General features: G+C 46.4%; 1 protein-coding gene across 3 annotated transcripts in view; it reads right to left on the reverse strand.

The window, feature by feature from the left end:
• Positions 1–21,718, reverse strand: part of MYO5A (myosin VA) — a 665,088-nt gene that overhangs the window by 12,283 nt on the left and 631,087 nt on the right. For all 3 annotated transcript variants that reach the window (XM_078684842.1, XM_078684845.1, XM_078684843.1), the window contains 2 exons: positions 6,410–6,692; positions 4,434–4,608 (listed from right to left, as the gene is read on the reverse strand). In XM_078684842.1, coding sequence (XP_078540968.1) covers positions 4,434–4,608; positions 6,410–6,692 — 458 coding nt within the window. The remainder of the gene's footprint in view (positions 1–4,433; positions 4,609–6,409; positions 6,693–21,718) is intronic.

The following is a 21,718-nucleotide window of genomic DNA, read 5'->3' on the forward strand; positions in this document are numbered from 1 at the left end:
AGAATCCAGCAGTGGATTGAGGATAATAATGCACTTTCTGAACTCCAGGCAGGCTTCAGGGAGTCCACGAGCACAACGGACCAGGTCCTCAGATTCCTAATGTTAATTTGGAAAGAAATCACCATCAATAGAGGTCACCTGTACATTATGTTCGTGGACCTCAAAACAGCTTTTGACTCTATTAATAGAACTCAACTGTGGTCCGCTTTGAGGGACATGGGTCTACCATCATATTTACTTAACATCTTGGTTCGCCTGCATTCTAACAACTTTGCAAAAGTTAGATGGAACTCTGATGGTGGCCTTACAGGTAATATACCAATCCAAAAAGGCGTTTAACAAGGGTGCACCCTGGCCCGTACCCTATTCACACTCTTTGTTAATGGAATTATAGAGGAACTTTTTAATTGTGGTGGAGATCCTCCCAAATTGGCAGGCAGTACTATCCCCTGCCTGCTATTTGCGGACGACACTGTACTAATTGCAAGAACCCCAAGAGGAATGCAGAATCTTCTCAATAGGTTCGAGGGGGCATGTCATGCTAGGGGGCTTGAAATAAATTGCAAAAGACCAAATATATGGTCTTTAACCCCTATAAACAACATAAGGGAAAGCTGGTCCTTAATTCCCAAAGCTTAGAACGGGTGAAAGCATTTGATTACTTAGGGGTGCAAATTAGTGAGAGCCTTGCTTGGTCCAGTCAAATTGAAAAGAGCACTAACTCTCCAGCATGTGGACTGTGCGATAAACCAGAAAGTTAGAGGTTCCTCATATAGACCAATATCTCCATTGATAGAACTACACAGAGCAAAGGGCTAGGTGCGGCATTATATGGGGCAGAACTTTGGGGCCTTGAAACCCTAAAGGGCCTAGCCTTAGCTGAAAATAGGTTTATCAGGGCAATCTTAAATCTCCCAATAAATACCCCTTTACTAGCCCTGGGATTAGATCTTCATCTTCGACCTATTGGTCATTTTGCTATTCTTAGAGTTCTGTTTTTTTGGATCAGGATCTGGGTTAGTAATACTCAAGTACCTTTAAGAAGTGGACTAGCTGAGTTAATTAGCCTGCACAAACTGAATGGACGTATTAAATGGCTAAGCGGGATTAGAGATTGGTTCATTAAACTTAAGATGGGATTTCTTTGGGTCAACCCAGATCGGAATAAAAAGGCGATGATATCTATATTGAAAAAAAGGTTTTGGCACTATCAGGATCAGTGTAATACAAACATGGATTCACATGGTATTTTAACTTTAGCTTTTTTTAATATTAAATCTAGCTATAGCTTTGAACTATTCTTGGATGATGTTGAACCACCTCAAGCTAGACTGTTGTTCTTACAATTCAGGTATGGCACTTTGCCTCTCAATTCAGTCAAGAACAACTGGGGAAATATACCATATTTATCGCTTTGTCACTCTGCTCCGGAGATCAGCGACCACTTTATTTTCTATTGTACAGCTTATGCAGATCATCGCAGAAATTGGATAGCTCCAATTTGCCGTTTGCTGTTATGCAGACGGCCAGCAGATGCAATGAGAATTTTTAGGTCTGACACAACCAGATGGTTGGTCTTTGCGCTCTCAAGATTTTTGTTATTTGCTCGGTAGAAGAGGACTAAAAGTGTTAACAGTAACCTGGGGAGCAAATTGTGGTTATGAGCTTGGTTGGCAAAAATGGGTAATAGATAAATGATTTGCGACTATTATTTTAAGAATTGTAGTTTTTGACTTTATATATATATTATGTGGTTGATGTTTTAACAGTTTTTAAAGTTTTAAAGAGGTACTCTTTTTAAAATGGGAGAAGGAATGTGTATATATACACATATATATATATATATATATATATATATATATATATATATATATATATATATATATATTTATATGTGTGTGTGTGTATATATATGTGTATATATATGTTTGGGTCGGATTTTATTGTGTCAATGTAATGTTCCTATTTGTAAATGATCACAAAATCGATCAAATAAAGTTTTACTTTTACTAATTATATGCTGAAATATATGCCCAAAAATTATGCATGGATTTGCAAAGTTTTGCACACGAGGAAATGCAAGGCAGCTTAGTTGCTGAAGCATCCCTAGTCCGTATTGCTATAACGCTCCTCTTGCTGGATCATGCGGTCTTCAAATATCTATGTGCTGTTATTCCTATCTCCCTTTGTGGCCACCGCTCTTTCAGGTCCCAGGGCTTGAACACACTTCTGGCAAGCACTTGGTTTTCGAGGTGGGTACTCCACAAATGCTTAAGTCAACCCCTTAAATATTTCTCAATCCTTCACACAACAATTTCAGCCCCCTCTACGGGGTTCTGCCTAGGTGGATATTGTGTCCTCTTTCTTCATTCACACATCCTGGACCTTTCACTCTCTTCCTTTCGTAATTTCTCTCCCATACACTGTGCTAGTGTGCTCCAGCTAAACTTCCTGATGTGCATTTCAATTAGCTTTATGTACTTGCTGCACGCTCTCCTTGTGTTCTAACTCTGGATCCTAGTGTCATGCATGTACTCGATTTTATTGCAGGTTTGCAGATCAGGATCTTACACTCACTATCAATAGAATAAGAATAGTCTAGGATATATGTCAAACAGATACTGTACAACCAATTGCGTTTAGTGTGAGCAGATATCTCTATTGTGTAGACTTAATAAGAAAGAGAAAGGGACTGAAGCTTTGAATGTCTCTTAAAATAAATAAGTACTAATTAGGTAATAAATGCAGAGTTGAATTCAAACTATTTATTTAAGTGGTATGGAACTGTGTAACTGCTTCTGATAGTTATCAAATATATTTTTTAGGAAACCTTGTAGTATCCTAAGCATTTTGACCCTATTGCAAAAAGCTATTATTGTATTTATTGGTAAGAGGTAATGGAGAGCTTTCTTGTATAAAAAAAAAGCTAATATTTATTGTTTTAAATTTAAGGAAAATTGTTAATAGGACACCGATTGCTACTTATAACGGTTTTTAATTCTGACGGGACACCCTTTGATGTATTGTGTATGAGTGTTTTAAATTGTATGCAATTTTTTATGATTTCCAAAATCGAAATAAAGATATATTGATAGATATATGTTATGAGAATGTCATCATGCAGAGCTACTAACTGAGAGGAAGATGCAGATTATGGTAGTAGCTCATATTTACTCCTTCAAGCCGCTCACTAATATCTGTAATAGAGCACATTCCTTTTCTGGTTTTTTTCTCTCATGCAAAAAGCTCTTCAGCTTCAGACGGAGGAAATCTGGGGGTGATCAGTTCCCCTCCCTAAACTGTTTTTTACAATTTACAGGATCAGAAAGGATTGGACTTCAATTTGTACATCACCAAAAATGTACTCGCTCTTGCAAGGCAAACCATGCGTTGTACAACCTACACCCCAACCCCCCCACCTCTCCCTCTACGAGTGGGATTTTCTACAGTGAATTGCTACTCACTCGAGGCCATAAATTCACAATAGTAAATCAATTGAAGCCTGCCAGGAACTATGTTGAGCAGTTTATGTCAAAAATGCCTTTGTGAATTGGGCCCTTCAAGTTTCCTTAGAACTATTACTGCTAACTTCTAATTTCTCAGAACACAATAGCACTATTGTCTTTTGCTGTTGTGTGTGTGTTCATGTGAAACTGTCCCTGGAGTACACATACCATCATGATCTCCCTTCTTTGTAACACCTGCACCAGAGTGCATCCTGCGAGCTGCAGTAGGGGGTGGGGCTGCACACCCTACTGCTGATCGTCAGGCCGTACTGAAGTATAATTCACTTTTTGTGTTTTATTCTCTTAAGATAAAGGAAGAAGCTAATAAAATATTAAGGAGGGCAGACAATTCATTTATAATAGGAAGCATTATGTTACCTCAAGACAGATTTAGTTTCAAAACGTACAATTTTGACGCACTCTAATCTAATAGCAGGAAAAGGGTCGACATCTGTCAGCTGCTGAACTTGATAAACACGCTGCGGCACACACCTCGGTATAGCAGAAGGTGTAAATTAAACAGGGGCGCAGCTAGGTCTGTACGACTGAGGGGGCTGCGAGCTTCAGATTTCTCAACAATCAGGTTGGTATATAATGTTAAAATACATTATATGACAAGCGGGGTGCACGACGGGGCCCTAAGGGGAGTGGAAAGGGAGAGGAATGGATTTTGGTTGGGGTACTAAGTGAGAGTAAAATAACCAAAATTTTTTAGTTCTTTCAAAACAGAAAGGTCTGTTTTATTGTGTGTGTAAGCAAACAGCCCTGGTGAAATCCAACAGACCGCTCACCATACCGGTCTGAAAGCACCTGTACCCAACTATTTCTCACAAAATACATTTATTAGGGGGGTGTGACACCCTAAACACCTCCTCCCTCAAATCTCCGCCCGGACGTTAAGGCTGTGCAGGGTGCATCGGTGTTTACCTGCGCCATGGTCAGTGCGTTGCACATGGAACAGATGGCCTCCGCGTCTTCGTCCGTCTTCTTCTTGACCTGCAGCAGCTGCGCAGCTTGGATCAAGGGCTCGAGGGTTTCTTTTGCGCCGCTGTTCATTAGGTTCTTGTCTCGCAGCCACTCTTCAAGCTGGCTCACATTGTACCTGTAAAAATAAAGGGATCGCTAAAATCATGGTTTTTATTCGCTGCAAAAAAAAAAAAAAAAAAAAAGGACGTAAAGAAAATGCTTGTTCCTCATCGGTTCTAATCATTTATAAAACCAGGGTGCAAGAACACCTTTGCATCAAGAAACTGCAGAATGGCCTCGCAGTCATCAAAAACTGATGATGAAAATCCAGGAAGGGATCGTAAATGAGATATTTAGTTAATAATGATTGAAATTTAAATGATGCTGGTGTAATTTCGGAAATTTCATGCACGTAAAATTCCCGAAATGACACCATAACTTCATCTCACATATTTATGCGGCCATTCGAAGCTTACAGCGCAGGAGCGCGGGAACAAAACAGACCGCGAGTGGCTGCTGTTCATGGCCATTGTGTTTTTCGCACTCTTCTTTATCATGAAATACGTCCTTGCAACAAAAATGTGGGCCATACGTTGTAAATTATGTAATCGTATACTACTAAACCCATAGGATTTTAGCTGCTTTTGGGTAAACAGATCCTTGGATAAATTTGACCCATGGGACCTGTGTGTTTGTTTACACAACATCAGGGAGCCTCAACAAGAGGGTAAGTATAAGACCTACAGGAACCATGGGCATACACTTGAGGGGCAAGTGCATAGTACCCCAACATGTGTCATCTAGGGACAGTGGTAAGCTATCCAAAGGAACTGAACCCAAGCATTCCTAAGGATGAACATACCCTCTATCTAAGTAGCAAAGTCCAGCACTCCAAGAGGAACGACAGAGTGCTGTGACTGGAAGAATATACACTCTGGTGGAGCGTCCTATTTCTACCTCTTGTAGATTGTGGGTCGGTGCTGGAGTAAAGGACAGGTGGACCAACCAGAAGTCAACATCTCTTTCAATGCTCTTAAGATTACAATACTGTGACGGGGAAATCAAATACATGAAAAGAATTGGAAATAAGAAGATAACTGAAAAGAGGGAGCAAAATACTGAAACCAGTGAATGGAAGCATACACGCTAGAATACAACAAGGTAATAGGGAAGATGATTATATGGTTGCAAGAGAGTCTGAGACCTCAAGAGCCAGAAACAACTCAATGTGGCCCCACATCACCACCCTTCTGAACTCTAGTGGAAAGAATATAGCATGACAGAGTAACATCTTGAAATTGACAAAATTGGATGATGCCATTTGACTAACATACAAGCTCTGTAACAGTATTAAACAGGGATCCCTTTCTCTTTGCTTTGGTGCTAAGGGTGGACTAGGGCAATGAAGCAATGGTAACACAGGGCGAGGCTATCTATTTGGAGCTATTGATCCTCTGAAAGGGTTATGCCATCACTCTCTCAGTTCGCAGACTTTCATCGCGAAAGAAAATGTACTGATGGGTCCTAGTAGAAGATAACGCCCAATCATGTCAGATGTACTAGAAAGATTATTAATCAATATTGCTGCCTCATCAAAATAGCATAACAACGATTAAAAGAAATGTTAAATACACTAACACAGTAAAGCAATACTTTCACGCAGTTTGGGGGGATAAACAAAAACAGCAGTTATTCAATAAATGTGTTTTCCTTCTTGTCATAACAGCATTCACGATACGAAAAACCCTCGAAACTTATATAGTTATATGGAGCGCCAAGCTGAAAAGCCTCTATTGACTGAATAATAACATTTCTACAAAAACTGTTGGGTGGAGTGCAACATTTTCTAAGGATGTGACTTGAGGTGGCCACGATTAGGAGAACTGAAGCAACAGAAACTTGTACTAAGATAAAGCATGCATTGACACAGTCCTCACCGTATCTGCATTCCTTTGCTCCATGAGCACATGTCCTTTCGCAGCAGCAGGTTATTAAGTGTAACTGCACCGATGATATAGAACATCTGCTTGATGACCTGCTTTATCAGCTCTGGATCCATACCATGTTGGCACATTACTGAATGGAAGGCGTTCAACTGCCTTACAATGGAGTCCAATGTATATGTTCCCTCGTCAGCAATGCTTGATGTTCTTTTCCGCAGTCCTGTGGGCTTCACACCAGACACACCTTGAATAGTTTCATGCTCCAGCATCCCAGAAACTGTTGAGAAACAGTAAGATTATACACTACTGTAAAGGAACAAATTCTCTTTGAGAAATAAAACTGTGGATGACGGTATTGACCGGAATAGTAAAGCCCACGTCTAAATACCGTCTATAAAAGTGACATAACACAAACTTCAGAAAGAAACATCTCATGCACCACCTGCAGCTACTAAAACCGGGTAATGCTCTAATCTATAGCCGTACAGACTCAACACTGGCTCCCTTCTGCTCATTCTAAATATTGCAGCATGTAGGATCCCCTTAAAGGGGCTCCCCTGGATGGTCAGCACCATGTTAAAAATAAGCTTCAACAGTTACAAAGTCATCATGACGAGCACTCCCACTTTTCTGTGTGACAACCTCCCCATCTCGGGTGGCTCTCTCACACTCCCAGCCAGGACACATCAAGCTGGAGGCAAGGACGGGTAGCAGAGACAGCAGACGTCACCAGGCTGGCCGCAACACGACTTGGGGTGCTCACAGAGAGCACTAAGTCTATATCTTGTGCACTACTCTGAGGGCCCACTGGCACTGTACCTGTCCGGGCTTATGTGGCAATAGCTGACTTGATACCTGAGACACTACGGGCTCATGCAGAGGTCCCATTGAGGAAGGATTTCCAAAGCACAAGTGGGATGTGTAGCTTTCCCACTCAAGATAATAACCACTGCTTTTCCGTGTGAGTCAGCCCTTTTGGTACTTCAGTACAAGGCATGCTGAATACTCTCGGGTACCAAAAATAAATTATCTCAACAATTGCCAGCACTGTACACATGCTCAGATTGCGGTGAACCGTCTCTCTAAGTACACCGGAGGGAGGGGATATCAGTCTTCTAGTACTTTGCTGCAGACTCTTAAACGACTTCTGGGGCTCTGGCAAAGACATTTTATGACCGGCCTCCATCTTCCTGGAGGTCCCCTCGGAATATGATTTGTCTCTAGTTCTCATTCTCAACCTCCGCTCAGTCTGCCTCTTTCTACCTTAGGACTCAGTCGCTCTCTCTACTCACTTTCATCTCGAAGATTTCTGGGCCGCAGTCAAAATATATTTTGGTTGTTTTTTGTGACCCAGATAATTTAACATATACATCAATTCTGATTGTTATCCTGCAGGGTTGAATGAGCAGAAAGTAAGTTATTAAGTTCCAAATTGTCCTAATGCAGGGGCCCCAATATATGCCTAGCCCGGGGTCCTAAATATCCTTACGATGACACTTGACTTAGAGGACCCACCATCAGTCTGAGGCACCTGGAAGGCTTGTAAGACTCTCTGTATTCCCTGCTCTTATCGTCCACAGCTGCTATCACCAGAGGTCTCTGTTTTTTTTTGCCACTCCTCCTGTTTAGTCACCTTATGCCCAACCCTAGCCTTTTTGCTTATCTGCACCATGACACATTGGTTTGCTCGAAGTCCTCTCTCAGCTTGTTCACTTAATTAACTGGGCTTGGCTTCAATCACACAAGCTGAGCATTCCTACGTCACACACAAAGCCTCTGAAACAATTAAACTTCAAGGAAAACTGGCTCTGTTAAACTGAGGAGAAATTAAAGCACTAAGGAACCGAACACCAAGACAGAAAGTTAATGGGATCAATCTTACAGGTATTTCCTGCCATTGTAGTTTCCTTCATGCTGTCTAAGTAAGAACATTGGACACAAATGCCGAAATCAAATCTGTCTGTGCAGTCATTGCCATATTTCTAACCAGTTAGCATCAATGCAACACCGCCTTGTCGCAGTTGAGGGCTAACAGAATCAGTATGGCATTGCACAGCATGACGAAAGCTGACAAAATAACGTCAGTATTTTGGAGGTCACAAAAAAGTGGAAGAGGGCACTATAACGGCATTCTTACCATACGTTTTGCCCAAGTTACTGAATGTGAACTTCTGTCCAACCTTGGAATTTCGAGGTGTCCACCCACTGCCGGATCCCCAAAAGGCCTAGTCACACTTCCTTTCTACACCATCAACATGCAGACAGATCAACATGTCCACTAAATGCAACAATGGTCCCTTTATTTAGGACAGTCAATCCATTATCTCAGCATATTACTCACATAAAACAACCATTAAGAGGAAGAAATTCCTTCCTATCTGCCGAGAGCTCCGTAAACATGACATCAGACACAGTCTGATAGAACCAGTGACCATTTTACTTATGACTGATCCGACCGCAGACACTCAGAATTCCATGAACGAGAAGGTCTACAAAAATTCTTAAAGACCTAACTGGAAGATCAGATGGACATCTCATGTAACAAACCTCACCTTTTTAAGCTCCACTACAACCCCAAGTATCTATGAGGGACATGAATGATCCTAACTCAGCAGAGGTAGGAGAGAGACCGACTGTAGTTCATAGCAAAGAGGGGGTGGCAAAAGAGCATAGTTGTTAAGGGTCCAAACCTAAAGACCTAAACAGGGATAAGTTCAGATTCTCATATAAATCTGTATATATGATGCAATCCCAAACTAAACTTCCTCCAATCTCAAACATGAAAAACAGTGAGGCGGCTGCTGGCGATCCCAATGGTTTGGTTTGATGTTCTGTATTTTGTCATATTGTTCTCCATCCTCAATTCCCATCTATACTAGTGTTTTGGGCTCCATCCTGTCCATAACCATGTCTCAACCCATCACAATACTCGGTCCTTGTGCTCTCGGGCTGGGAGGCAATTTGGTAGTGCTTGATTAACCTGCTTAAAGTTAGTGTTAGAAGGATTTAATATGTATATTTTTCTTCTAGACCCCTTATTCTTGTTCTGAGGAATCTAGATTCATCAATTGTGGTTTAGGCTTGTGTCACTTTACACCCCAGTCCAATCCTATACCTTCAACTCATTCACAGCCTTTATCTTTGGCCTTAACGCAAACAAACCTGTTGGACAAGTCACCTACCTTCGGTAACACCTTATCTGGTAGAGATATGATCTAGCCGCAGATTCCTTACCTTTGAACTTCCAGGAGTTAGGCTGGAACTGAAAGATTTTTAATAGCAGTACCTCTGCACACCGATAGGTGGCATTAGTGGACTCCACGTGACGTCGTAGGTATCTGGTTCGTCGGTGTCATGACGTTCGTGTTGTGTACATAGGCGCCACCCGAACGCGCTGATGTTAGTACTTTAATGACTTTCCACGCCAGAAGCGCAGCATCATGAGGTGACTGACAACAAGGGCCCTGGAGGAAAACAGCTCTGAGACTAAAACTAATCTGCAGTGTGGGGAGGATGGATGGGTCGGCCATAAGGAATCTGCGACTAGATCATGTCTCTACCAGATAAGGCGTTATCGAATGAAAGTAACTTGTCCATCTGATAGAAACATCTAGCCGCAGATTCCTTACCTGTAAACAGAACCAAAGCAATGCCATCCCTGGAGGAGGGACTGCAGAGAAGCTTCAAACCAGAAAGTTCTGCAAAACAGAACGGCCAAAAAAGCCCTCCCTGCAGACCTGCTTGATCAGGCAGGAATGCCTTGAGAACGTGTGCAGAGATGCCCATGTGGCTGTCTGGCAAATGTCACGAACCCGAACACCACGCTGAAGAGCTGTGGTGGGTGATTTTGTCCTGTAAGAATGGGCCCTTAGGCCTTCAGGAGGCTGTTTCTTCACCAAGGCGTAACTTATTTTAATGCAGAGAATAACCCAATGTGATATGGTCCTCTTCTGAATAGTACGCCCCTTCTTTGCCCAACGTACGCTTCGAAAAGCTAATCGTACACCCAGAACGTTTTAGTTCGGTCAAGGTAGAACTATAACACTCTTTTTGGATCCAGACGGTGGAGCCACTCTTCTTCTTTAAAAGGATGAGGAGGAGCATAGAAGGTGGGCAAGTTGATAGATTGTCCCATATGGAAAGGTATTACTACTTTGGCAGAAAAGAAGCCCTGGTGCGAAACACTTCTTTGTCCGGAAAGACGGTCAGGTGAAGAGGCTGAGACGACAGAGCTTGCAATTCACTCACCCTTCTGGCAGAAGTTATTGCCACTAAAAAGGCTGTTTTAATAGTGAGCAACCAGAGTGGATAGGTATGCTATGGTTTAAATGGTGCACACATCAAAAAAGTGAGAACCAAATTAAGGTCCCACAGGGGCATAATAAAAGGTGAAGGGGTACACAAATCAGTGCGCTCCTTCAGAAATCTCTGTACAAGAGGTGATTTAAAAAGAGATGGTTGGTCTGGCAATCTAAGAAATGCAGACAAGGACGAAAAGGTAGCCCTTCAGGGTGCCCTGAGCAGAGCTCTGCTGAGCCAAGGAAAGAATGAGTAGAAGAATGTCTGACAGGGAAGCAGATAAGGAGTCAAGAGACCGTTCTGTACAATATTTACAAAATCTTTGCCATCTGCAGGCATATTCAGATTTGTGGAGGGCTGCCAGGATAACTTTACAGACTTCGGCGGAAGGTCAAAAGCTGTCAACTGTTGCCGCTAACTCGCCACGCAACGAGGTGGCGAGTAGACGGGTTCGGGTGAAGAACTTTTCCCTGCTGCAGCAACAGAAGATCCTCCAGAAGGGGCAGCCTTCTATGCTCATTTGCAGAAGCTCGGGATACCACACTCTCCGTGCCCAGTCTGGAGCCACACGAATGACGTGGGCCCGGTCTCTCCTGATGTTCTTGAGCACTCTGGGCAGGAGTGGTATGGGAGGAAAGGCGTACAGGCCTGTGCTCCACTTGTGACAAAAAGCATCACTGAGCAAGAGCTCCCTTGGAAACTCCAATGTGCAAAACTGCTGAAATTTCGTGTTCTCTTTGGAGGCAAACATTTCTAACTAAGGCTCTCCCCACTGTTGAAAAAGACCTTGTACCACTTCCGGAGGAGGATTTGCCACGTGTGATCCGCAAGGTACTGACGGCCGATGGGAAGTGGGTTTCATGGTTATAGATATTGCACTGGTTTGTCTCATGTATATTTATTACAAATATATTTTTATATACTGTATTACAGCCCGGTAGAAGTATATTCTTGAACGAAATAGATTGACAGGTTGTATTATTATAAATAAAAACGGAAGGAAATTAAAGTGTTTTATTACTTGGAGATGAAATAAAGAAGGCACCACTACACTTGTAATTATATTTTATTTCTATGTAATTATGAGTTTTCTGAGCATAAGGATTATTAATAACAAGGAGACTAAAATGCGAAGTCAAATTGGTTGCAAGCTTCACCTCTATTTAGTGTGAATAAAGTAAATCTACACATTAAAAAAAGTCTACTAGTCCAGGTCTGAAGAGCATTCCTCTTCAAGCGAAGTGTCTGGAATGCAGTTGGTGCAATGACAGTAGTTCCAATGTCATCTTTATCTAAAGGTGTTCACCAATGTACGAACTGTTTGCAGTACACTGTACAGCTAGGATTAGAAAGTAAACATAGCTCAGCTCACTGTTTCCACAATGGAACCACTCCCCACCCTGCACACACAATCTGCTTGTTTAGTTTAGATGCTTCAAGGAACAGGAAGAAAGAAACGCCTCTTAATTTGAGCATGTTATGATGTGCATTATGTTGTGGAATATGCGTGGGAGGGCTTGGGAGAAGTTAGATGATGTAAGTGAACGCACAAACAAAGGGCTCTAATTAATACACAGGAGAGCCCACATATCCCATTACCTTGAACTTCTTAGTTTCCCGCACTTAATGCAGGAAAGTCCTATAAAATGTACTTGCTGTTAATGACAAGATCAGGTCTATAAAACATCCCAAACGGGCACTACCAACACAAAAAGACGTACCACATAGAATAATGCATGCGCTGCATGCCAGTAAATATGCCTCATAAGCACGTGCTGAAGTGGCTCTGATTCTAATGTTATTACTACTGAGCAAGTAATAAGCTGCCTAGAAGTGTAGTTAGCATGATCACTGGAGTTTGGCGATTTTGCAGCCGCAGCATTTTTATAGTCTGTAGATTTCAACAACAAAAAATTGTTTCTAGCTCAAACGGATCAAAAGTTACTAGAGGGGCAGCGACACCTGTTGCAGAGAATGACTGGTCAACATTATGTTGCTTATTTCTGTATTTGGATGTGAAAGTGCTACTAATGGGGTGAAACCTTTGCCCAGATAGTGTTAACAGGTGTAAAAAAAATCCAAAATAATGAGGTACTACTAATACTAATTGTGCAGCATTAGGTCTCATAATTTGCCTTTTCTAGCTACATAATTTAGTCAACCCTGCCGCATAATCTGATCCGCACCTGCCACATAATTACAGTGGCCCCGACTATGAGGAATTCACCATTTAAAGGAGTAACTGAGTCTCAAAGCAAGTCTGATGATTGGCCCACGTTTTTACATGTGCTGAAATGAGAAACTAACATGCAAGGGTGGGGCCCAAGTCTCTAGTTCTGTTACCTTAACACAGTGAGTTCACCCAGGACCTGCGGAAAAAGACTGCACAGGTGCACAACAGACTGACTGACTGACACAGGAAAGAGAAACGTAACTCGATAATGCCTGCTTGCGGACATGTGACAACTGTGCAGAGTGTGCACTCCCTTTGCATACTGCTGCTTTCCTAAGACTGCTTCATGTTTGCATAAGCATGACTCATCGACCAACCATCAAGATAAGCTTGAACAAGTATATGGCCTGGAACCGTTGCAGCTGGCCTTCCATCGTCCGCTAATGAGGTCATACTTTCAGGTGAAAGGTGCTGCCAACTTACATGACGGAGTAAACAAAGTACGTGTAAAAATAAAGATTTCTAGTAAAAAAAAGACAAAGAATGGATTTAAAAAAATCAAAGCATAATTCAATCTTAACTTCGTTGCAAGTACTCTGTTTCAATTACTTTTTTTGAATGGTGGGTTTTATGTCAACATTTGTGAACATTGATCAGTTGCCAGAATGCAAGGGGAAAAAACACAAATGCATCTTTTATAGATGGCGCTAGCACATTTTTTGATCTACTTTAGTGGCCTTACGGGGCCTCCCAGTGATGCCTGCCACACAAGTCTCTTGAAAGCTTTTTCAGTTACTGCAGTCCTATTTTATAAGCACAGAAACGTTTCTTTTATCAATGGCCAAATCCCTAATGACCTGAGGAGGCCTGTTTTGGGGACTGTACAACGGGGCCGGGTAAATTGGTGATTTTAATCTCCAAGTATAACAGGGCTGGGCCCCAAAGATAACCACTTGGGAGCAGGAATACCAAAGCAATGGGTTGATACAGTTGACCAGGAGTGAAGTCAGCTTCTTGACTGAAACCTCGCAATGAGTAATCTTGATAACACAAACTGATAACAAACCATTCCCTGGTCTGAGCACATTCTGATAACCAGTTAGCGGACTGCTAGTCCTCTAATCAACAAATGTAGAACTCAACAGGGCAAAACTGAAATTCTGACTTCAAATATTTGATGAAAGACAATGCAGAGATGCTTCTTGGACATATGAAAACCACAGGAACTGCAAACACAGCAAAGTATCTGACAAAATCATACAATAACACCCTAGCTCCTGTGACAAATTATCTGGTACCACTTAAACTGGCAATAAATTAGGGTAAGGCAAGTTTATTCTAAAAGTCGTAGGTTGTGGTGCTCCCTAGATAAATATCCGAATGGCAGAATGATATCTTAGATCGCCAAGGCCCAAACTGATTAGAAAGCTGCCAGTGTTGAAGGCAATTACTAGCACACTACTGGAGGAACTAGGAAAACCTGCCTTTCTAGTTGTCTGATCGAACCGGACAGTAAAAGGAGGTTTAAAGATCCTTGACCAAGGAAATCAGGTTAAAGTGTACATTCCCAACTCTGAGAAGTTCAAGGATTTTACTATTGTGATTCGAAACTATTTTCAAAATATAACTAACACAATGGCAAAGTATTAACAACTGTTTACCAGAAGACTCAATTAACAGGTCAGTACCAATAGTTTTTGCAAATACCGGGTCTTTATTCTCTGCCAGCATTCCCTCGAAATCTGTGTCATCCGAGGAGCTAGATGACACAATTAAGGGTTTAAATGCTACTCAGTTGAATGGAAACTACGTTCACACTAGTATCCTAAAAGAATGGGTTCACACTCTCAATGATTACTGCCAAAACACTCAATTCACTGATAACAACTTATGCAGATAACAAGCACCCAACAGTGCAAAGTTGATGTGGATCACCCATGGATGACGGTGCTATTTCCAACCGCACAGGCTCAGGCAGCTATGGAAGTATGACCAGTGACCCTTGTATTGCCAAGATATGTCACGTATTAGCTCACAAGGCATTTGGAACTTAATGGCATATTGGATGCCAGGCAGCTGGAGGTCAGGTAAGCCAGAGGTTGGATATCCTCCGTTCTTCATGTGAGAATACAGTTTTAGTAGGTGGCAGGTAATGCTCAGAGGCTGACCATGACAATCTCCTACATATCTGCAAGAAGCAGCTGATTTGGATAACCAATCTTCAAGGGCTTTAATGATTAATAATGAGTAGGACGGTGCAGGAGGTCACTGCGATCCCATAGCCCTCATGAATGGGATGCTGCTGGCAGTCCCCGTGCTCATGTAGCCCTTGACTTGTAGCATCAGGCTACATCAACAATGTGATCTCCCTTGGAGTCCCTAGACAGATAGTCAATGCAGACCATATTTACGAAGTATAAACATACATACAGATATATTTAAATAGCTACAACAAATTAGGATATTATGATACATGAGGCTGAATGAAGACAAAAGAAGGCCTGGTGCATGGTATACGTGAATTGAGTAACATTATAAACATAAGATACAATGTGTAAGTAAGAGGATCATTATTGCGGGTGGAAGGGTGCCTACCTTGAGGAATAATAATACCAACTTGTCTGGGTGAAACCCAAAAGTCACTAAACCCTTTAAGAGTGATTAGAGCAGAGCCTTGCTGGGCAAGGGTCAAAATAAAGAGAAGGATTTGAGAGAGGGAAGCATAAAGAGGTTCAATAAACCTTTCGGTACACTATTTTATCAATCAGACTGGATCCGGAAAATTTTGCGTAGCAATACACCCGCGCACCGGCAGATGTCGTCCGCGGCTCCGCATCCGGCGTCGTTAGCGCCAGAATGACGTCGGAGTACTTAGACGCCGCCCTCGCGCGCTGACGTCAGTTCTGATACACAGCTTTTCCGCGCCAGATACGCAGAGCCATGATAGAACCAACACTGGTGCCATGAAACTAGGGCCCTGAAAGGGGATGACCTTAACCCTAGATATCGTTTCGCAGAACGGGGAGGATGGGTGGGTCGGTAAGGAATCTATCACTAACTAATGTCTCTTACAGATATATTGTTACACAAGTAGTAACTTGTGCATCTGAAAGAGACACGTTAGTGATAGATTCCTTACCTTAGAATAGATACCCAGCAATACCAACCCCGGTGGTGGGTCTGCGAACCAATAATCACACCAGAAAGTTCTGGAGGACGGAACGACCAAAGAAGCCATCCCTCCGGACTTGACTGTCCAGGCAGTAGTGTCTCGCAAACGTGTGTAGCGAGGCCCGCGTAGCTGCCTGACAAATGTCCTGCAAGGGCACTCCTCGGCCCAGGGCAGTCGTAGTCGCCGTGGCCCGAGTAGAATGAGCCCTCAGCCCAACAGGGGGTTCCTTCTTAGCCAAGGAGTAACACGCCTGGATGCACAAGATGATCCACCGAGAGATGGTCCGCTTGTACACCGCCCGTCCCTTCTTAGCACCCACGTAACTAACAAAGAGTTGGTCATCCACCCGGAGATGGCGTGTGCGATCCAGATAGTAAGAGAGCGCACGTTTTGGGTCCAGACGGTGGAGCCTCTCTTCCTCTTTCGAGGGATGCAGAGGCGGAAAGAAGGTGGGCAAGGTGATGGACTGCCCGATGTGGAAGGCCATGACAACCTTGGGCAGGAAAGAGGGTCTCGTCCGCAACACAACCTTGTTCGGATGGACAGAGAGGAAAGGAGGTGTGGAAGAAAGAGCCTGGAGCTCACTCACTCTCCTGGCAGAGGTGATGGCAACCAGGAAACCAGTCTTCAAAGTAAGAAGACGGAGAGGACAGTTTTATGGAGCGGCTCAAAGGGAGCACACATTAGGTAAGTAAGTACAAGGTTCAAGTCCCACCTGGGCATCACGAAAGGAACAGGAGGAAAATGTGTGTGATGTCCTTCAAAAACCTACTTACAATTGGGGACTTGAACAAAGATGGCTGATCAGGTAGCCTTAAGAAGGCGGAAAGGGCAGAAAGGTAGCCCTTGATAGTGCCCAGAGCAGAGCCCTGCTGGGCCAGAGAAAGAAGGAAGAGGAGAACCTCAGAAAGGGGGGCAGAGAGTGGATCCACAGCCTTTGCTGTGCACCATGTCACAAATCTGTTCCACCTGCAGGCGTATACCGACTTTGTGGAGGGACGCCTGGCTGCCAGAATGACATTACAGACTTCAGGAGGCAAGTCAAATGGCCTCAACTGTCGCCGCTCAATCTCCAAGCTTGTACGTGGAGACTGGACAGGTTCGGGTGGAGGACCGTCCCCTGCTGCTGCAACAGAAGGTCCTCCTGAAGAGGCAGACGAATCGGGAGATCGACAGACATGCTGAGTAGCTCTGGATACCAATATCTTCGTGCCCAGTCCGGAGCCACAAGGATAACCTGGGCCCGGTCGCGCCTGATCTTCTTCAGCACTCTGGGCAGAAGTGATATAGGCGGAAAGGCGTACAACAGACCGCAACTCCACTCGCGACGAAAAGCGTCTCCGAGCGAGTGCCGCCTTGGAATTTCCAACGTGCAAAACTGATGACATTGCGCGTTCTCTTCTGTGGCGAATATATCTAACCAAGGCTCTCCCCATTGCTGAAAGAGACCTTGCGCCACTTCCAAGTTCAGACGCCATTCGTCATCCATCATGCACCGACGGCTGAGTTCGTCAGCCCTGGCGTTCAGGGAACCGGCCAGGTGTTGAACCACCAAGGTCACGCCCTGATGTTCCAGCCACTGCCAGAGGCACAGAGCCTCCTGGCATATGGTCCACGACCCCACCCCGCCCTGTTTGTTGCAGTACCACATGGCGGTGGTGTTGTCCGTGAACACCTGCACTACACTCCCCCTGACAGAGGGGAGGAATGCCTTCAGTGCAAGCCGGATCGCCCGCAGCTCCAGAAGGTTGATGTGAAGCTGGTACTCCGCCGGAGACCAGAGGCCTCTGATCTCCGCCTCTCCCATGTGGCCCCCCCAGCCCTGGAGGGACCCGTCCGTCACAACTACGTGCTCCGGTTGGGGTAGGGAGTGGGATCTGCCACTGACCCAATCGCGGTCTGTGAGCCACCACTGCAACTGTCTTGCAGTGCCCTCCGAGATCAAGACATGGTCGGACAAGTTGCCCTGATGCTGGGCCCACTGAAACTTCAGGTCCCACTGCAGAGCCCACATCCGCCACCGGGCGTGATGCACCAGAAGGATGCAGGAGGCCATCAGCCCCAGAAGCCGCAGCGTCAACCTGACTGAGACTCGGGATAAAGGCTGAAAGATCGGAATCAGAGCCTGAATATCCCGAACCCGCTGTTCGGGAGGATTTACCCAAAACTGCGCCGAGTCTAGAACCGCTCCGATGAAGAGGAGTTTCTGAGAGGGACACAGGTGTGACTTCGGCACATCGATGGAGAACCCCAGCAGGTGCAGGAGATCGGACGTAGTCTAGAGGTGGCTGACGACTGTCTGGGGCGAGCCCGCCTTCAACAACCAGTCATCGAGGTAGGGGAAGACTGACACCCCTAACCTGCGTAGATGAGCTGCGACCACCGCCATCACTTTCGTGAACACCCGTGGGGCGCTGGTAAGGCCGAAGGGGAGCACGGTAAACTGAAAGTGCTCGTAGCCTACCGTGAACCACAGGTAACACTGGTGGGCCGGCAGGACGGGGATGTGAAAATAAGCGTCCTGCAAGTCCAACGCTACCATCCAGTCTCCGGGGTCCAGGGCAGCTAAGACCTGAGCCAAAGTCAGCATCTTGAACTTCTCCTTCAGGAGGAAGCCGTTGACGTTCCGTAGGTCCAAGATAGGGCGTAGGCCCCCTTTGCCCTTCTTGGGTACCAAAAAGTAGTGAGAGTAACAACCACACCCTACTTCTGGCCCAGGAACGCGCTCAATGGCCCCCTTGGCCATGAGGGCCGTAACTTCCTCTTGCAGAAGTTGCAAGTGATCCCCTGACACGCGGTGGAATTGCGGTGGCATGGCTGGAGGGGTCGTCTCGAAGGGGAGGGAGTAGCCCCTTCGGACGATTTGCAGCACCTACCTGTCCGACATGACAGTGCGCCAGTGGAAGAGGTGATGGCGAACCCTGCCCCTTACTGGCGTCACATGGGCCTGAAAGCACAGACTAGGAGGGTTTTGAGGCAGGTGCTGCAGGGGAAGGTGTGGACTGGCCTCGCCGTTGTCCCCGACCGCCGCCACGGCGGTTTCCACGGACGCCACCGCGCTGTGTATTAGTCTGCGGTGCGTGGCTGGCAGCACACGTGGGAGCGCCCCTTCCTTGGCCACGAAAGGAGCGAAAGTCACCCGATTGTTGGCGTGGGGCCGAGAGGCCCAAGGACTTGGCCGTAGCCCTGGAGTCCTTAAAACGCTCAAGCACATGGTCTGCCTTGTCGCCAAATAGGAGACGGCCATCAAACGGCATGTCCAGGAGTGTGGCCTGGACATCAGCCGAAAAGTTGGCGGACCTCAACCAGGCGTGGCGTCGAACCGCCACCGTCGTTGCCATCGCTCTGCCCAGTGAGTCCGTGGTATCCAGCCCACACCGGATGGAATAGCGCGCTGCATCTCGACCCTCTGCAAGGGCTTGGGCGAGTTTAGCCCGGGCCTCCTCCGGACATTGTGGCAGCACGTCCGCGACCGTGTCCCACAGGGTGTGGGTATAGCGGCCCAAGAGGCATGCGGTATTGACTGACCACAGTCCCAAGCTCAGGGACGAGAACACTTTCTTTCCGAATTGTTCATACCTCTTGGATTCCCGATCGGGCGGAGCTGTCGGGAATGCGGTCTGGGTAGTGCAGGCCAGGATGACCAGGCTCTCGGGGTGGGATGGGTGGACAAAAAGCAAGGGTCGCCCGGGGCCGGGCGGTAGCGTCTGGCCACGTTCCTATCCACAGGCTGACCAGTGGCGTGCTTGGACCAAGTGCCCACAAGAACGTCACACAAGGCCTCATTAAACGGCAGCAGAGGCTCATTGGAGCATGCTTCCGGTTTAAGGACCTCAGTGAGGAGGTTAGTCCTCACGGCCGCAATGGGGAGCATCAGGCCCAAGGCCTTGGCCGCCCGCGTCAACACTACACTGAAGGCAGCCCCCTCCTCCGTAGCCACGGTGGGAGGGGAGACAAATCCAGTGTCTGGCGAAGTGTCAATTCCACTGGCCTCCCCAATCTCATATGTCCAGTCCTGTTGAGACTGGCACTCCTGTGCCAAAGGGTCCATAGACCCCTCCCAATCACCCTCGTCACCCATCTTCTGTAGTTCAGGGTCAACAGATGGGGCCAGTTTGTGGAAATAGAAATCTCCATACAACGTCGAGAGCGGTGCCTAGCGGCGCCGCTCCGGCGCCGGAACCGAATCGAGGGTAGGAGTGGGGAAGGCGTCGCCTGTAGGCGGCGACACCCGCAGGGCCGGCGAGGTCGTGAGGTCGACCGGCGACGACCCGGATCCGGAACCGGAACCAGCGAGGGCCTGCGGCGCCGGGACCGAAGTCGCTGGCGGCGCCGGGGCTGGAGCACCCGACGGCATCGGAGCCGAAGCACCCGACCCGCTAGGCCCTCTAGCCGGGACCGTTGGGCCCGGAGGCACCACGGACCCGGAGGAGGAGGGAGGGACCTCATGGCCATGAGGTACCGCTCGTCTCTTCTGGCGTCGCACCGTGCCCAGGGACCGGAAGGTGTGGGGCAGGTGGCGACGTCCGCGACTCCGTCGGAGCCGCGTAGGTGGTGTCACCCGAACCCCCGGCCGCGTCGTGCGAGCGTCGGGGTGGGTTGGGAGATCGATGACGTCTCTCCGACCTCTCATGCCTCTTATCTGAGGATGATCCCGAAGACCGATGCCGACTCCCGGAGCTACGAGGGCTCCGACCCCGCGACCTGTCCCGCGACCTCCTGTGGGACCGGGACCTGGAGCGGTGCGGGGCCGACTGCCGAAGCTCCAGTCGCTTGCTGGACCGCCCCAGTCTAGCCTTGGACATCAGGGCCCGGCAGTCGGAGCAGGTGCAGTCGTCGTGGTCGAGGCCTAGACACTGAAGGCACCGGCGATGGGGGGCGGTAACCGACATCAGTCGGTTGCATTTGGAACATGGTTTGAACCCGGGCATCCCTACCAGCACCGTAGGAGTCGAAGACTCGATTAGAGAAATGATCAAAAAGATCAAAAAGTTTAGTCAAAAAATGACTAAGGGGTAGAGCTTCTCCGGAACTGCGCTAGCTGGCGCGGAAAAAAGAAGAACTGACGTCAGCGCGCGAGGGCGGTGTCTAAGTACTCCGACGACGTCATTCCGGCGCCGACGACGGACGCGGAGCTGCGGACGACGCCTGCCGGCGCGCAGGGCTATTGCTACGCAAAATTTTCCGGATCCAGTCTGATGCCTGGGGATATTCTAAGGTAAAGAATCTATCACTAACGTGTCTCTTTCAGATTCTTACTTTCTTTCCCACAAAACCAGGAACCGTGAATGAGACCTCCGGGGGCGAGCGATATGGAGTCGAATGCTGGACTGCAAGCAGCTTTAGGGACAGCTCCCTCAGAGCCTATGTAGTCATGGCCTGGCAGTCGGAGCACGATGTTGAGTTGTGGTCGTGTTCCAGGCATCAAAGCCAAATGGATACATCACTGACATGGCGCATGGCGTGGTAGCAGGCTGCACGTTTTTAATCCATAAGTCTTCTTCGACATTGAGGAAAACACACCACAAACTGTCGACACAACATTAAAAAAAGCATGTCAAACAGTGACAGAGGGTAGCTCTCTTCATGGATCTGCTATAGCTGGTGCAGAAAGAAAAGAACTTACCATGGTGGCGCCTATATAGGCGATGAAGATGTC

This window comes from Lissotriton helveticus, chromosome 3_2, assembly GCF_964261635.1.
Source record: "Lissotriton helveticus chromosome 3_2, aLisHel1.1, whole genome shotgun sequence".
Lineage (NCBI taxonomy): Eukaryota > Metazoa > Chordata > Amphibia > Caudata > Salamandridae > Lissotriton > Lissotriton helveticus.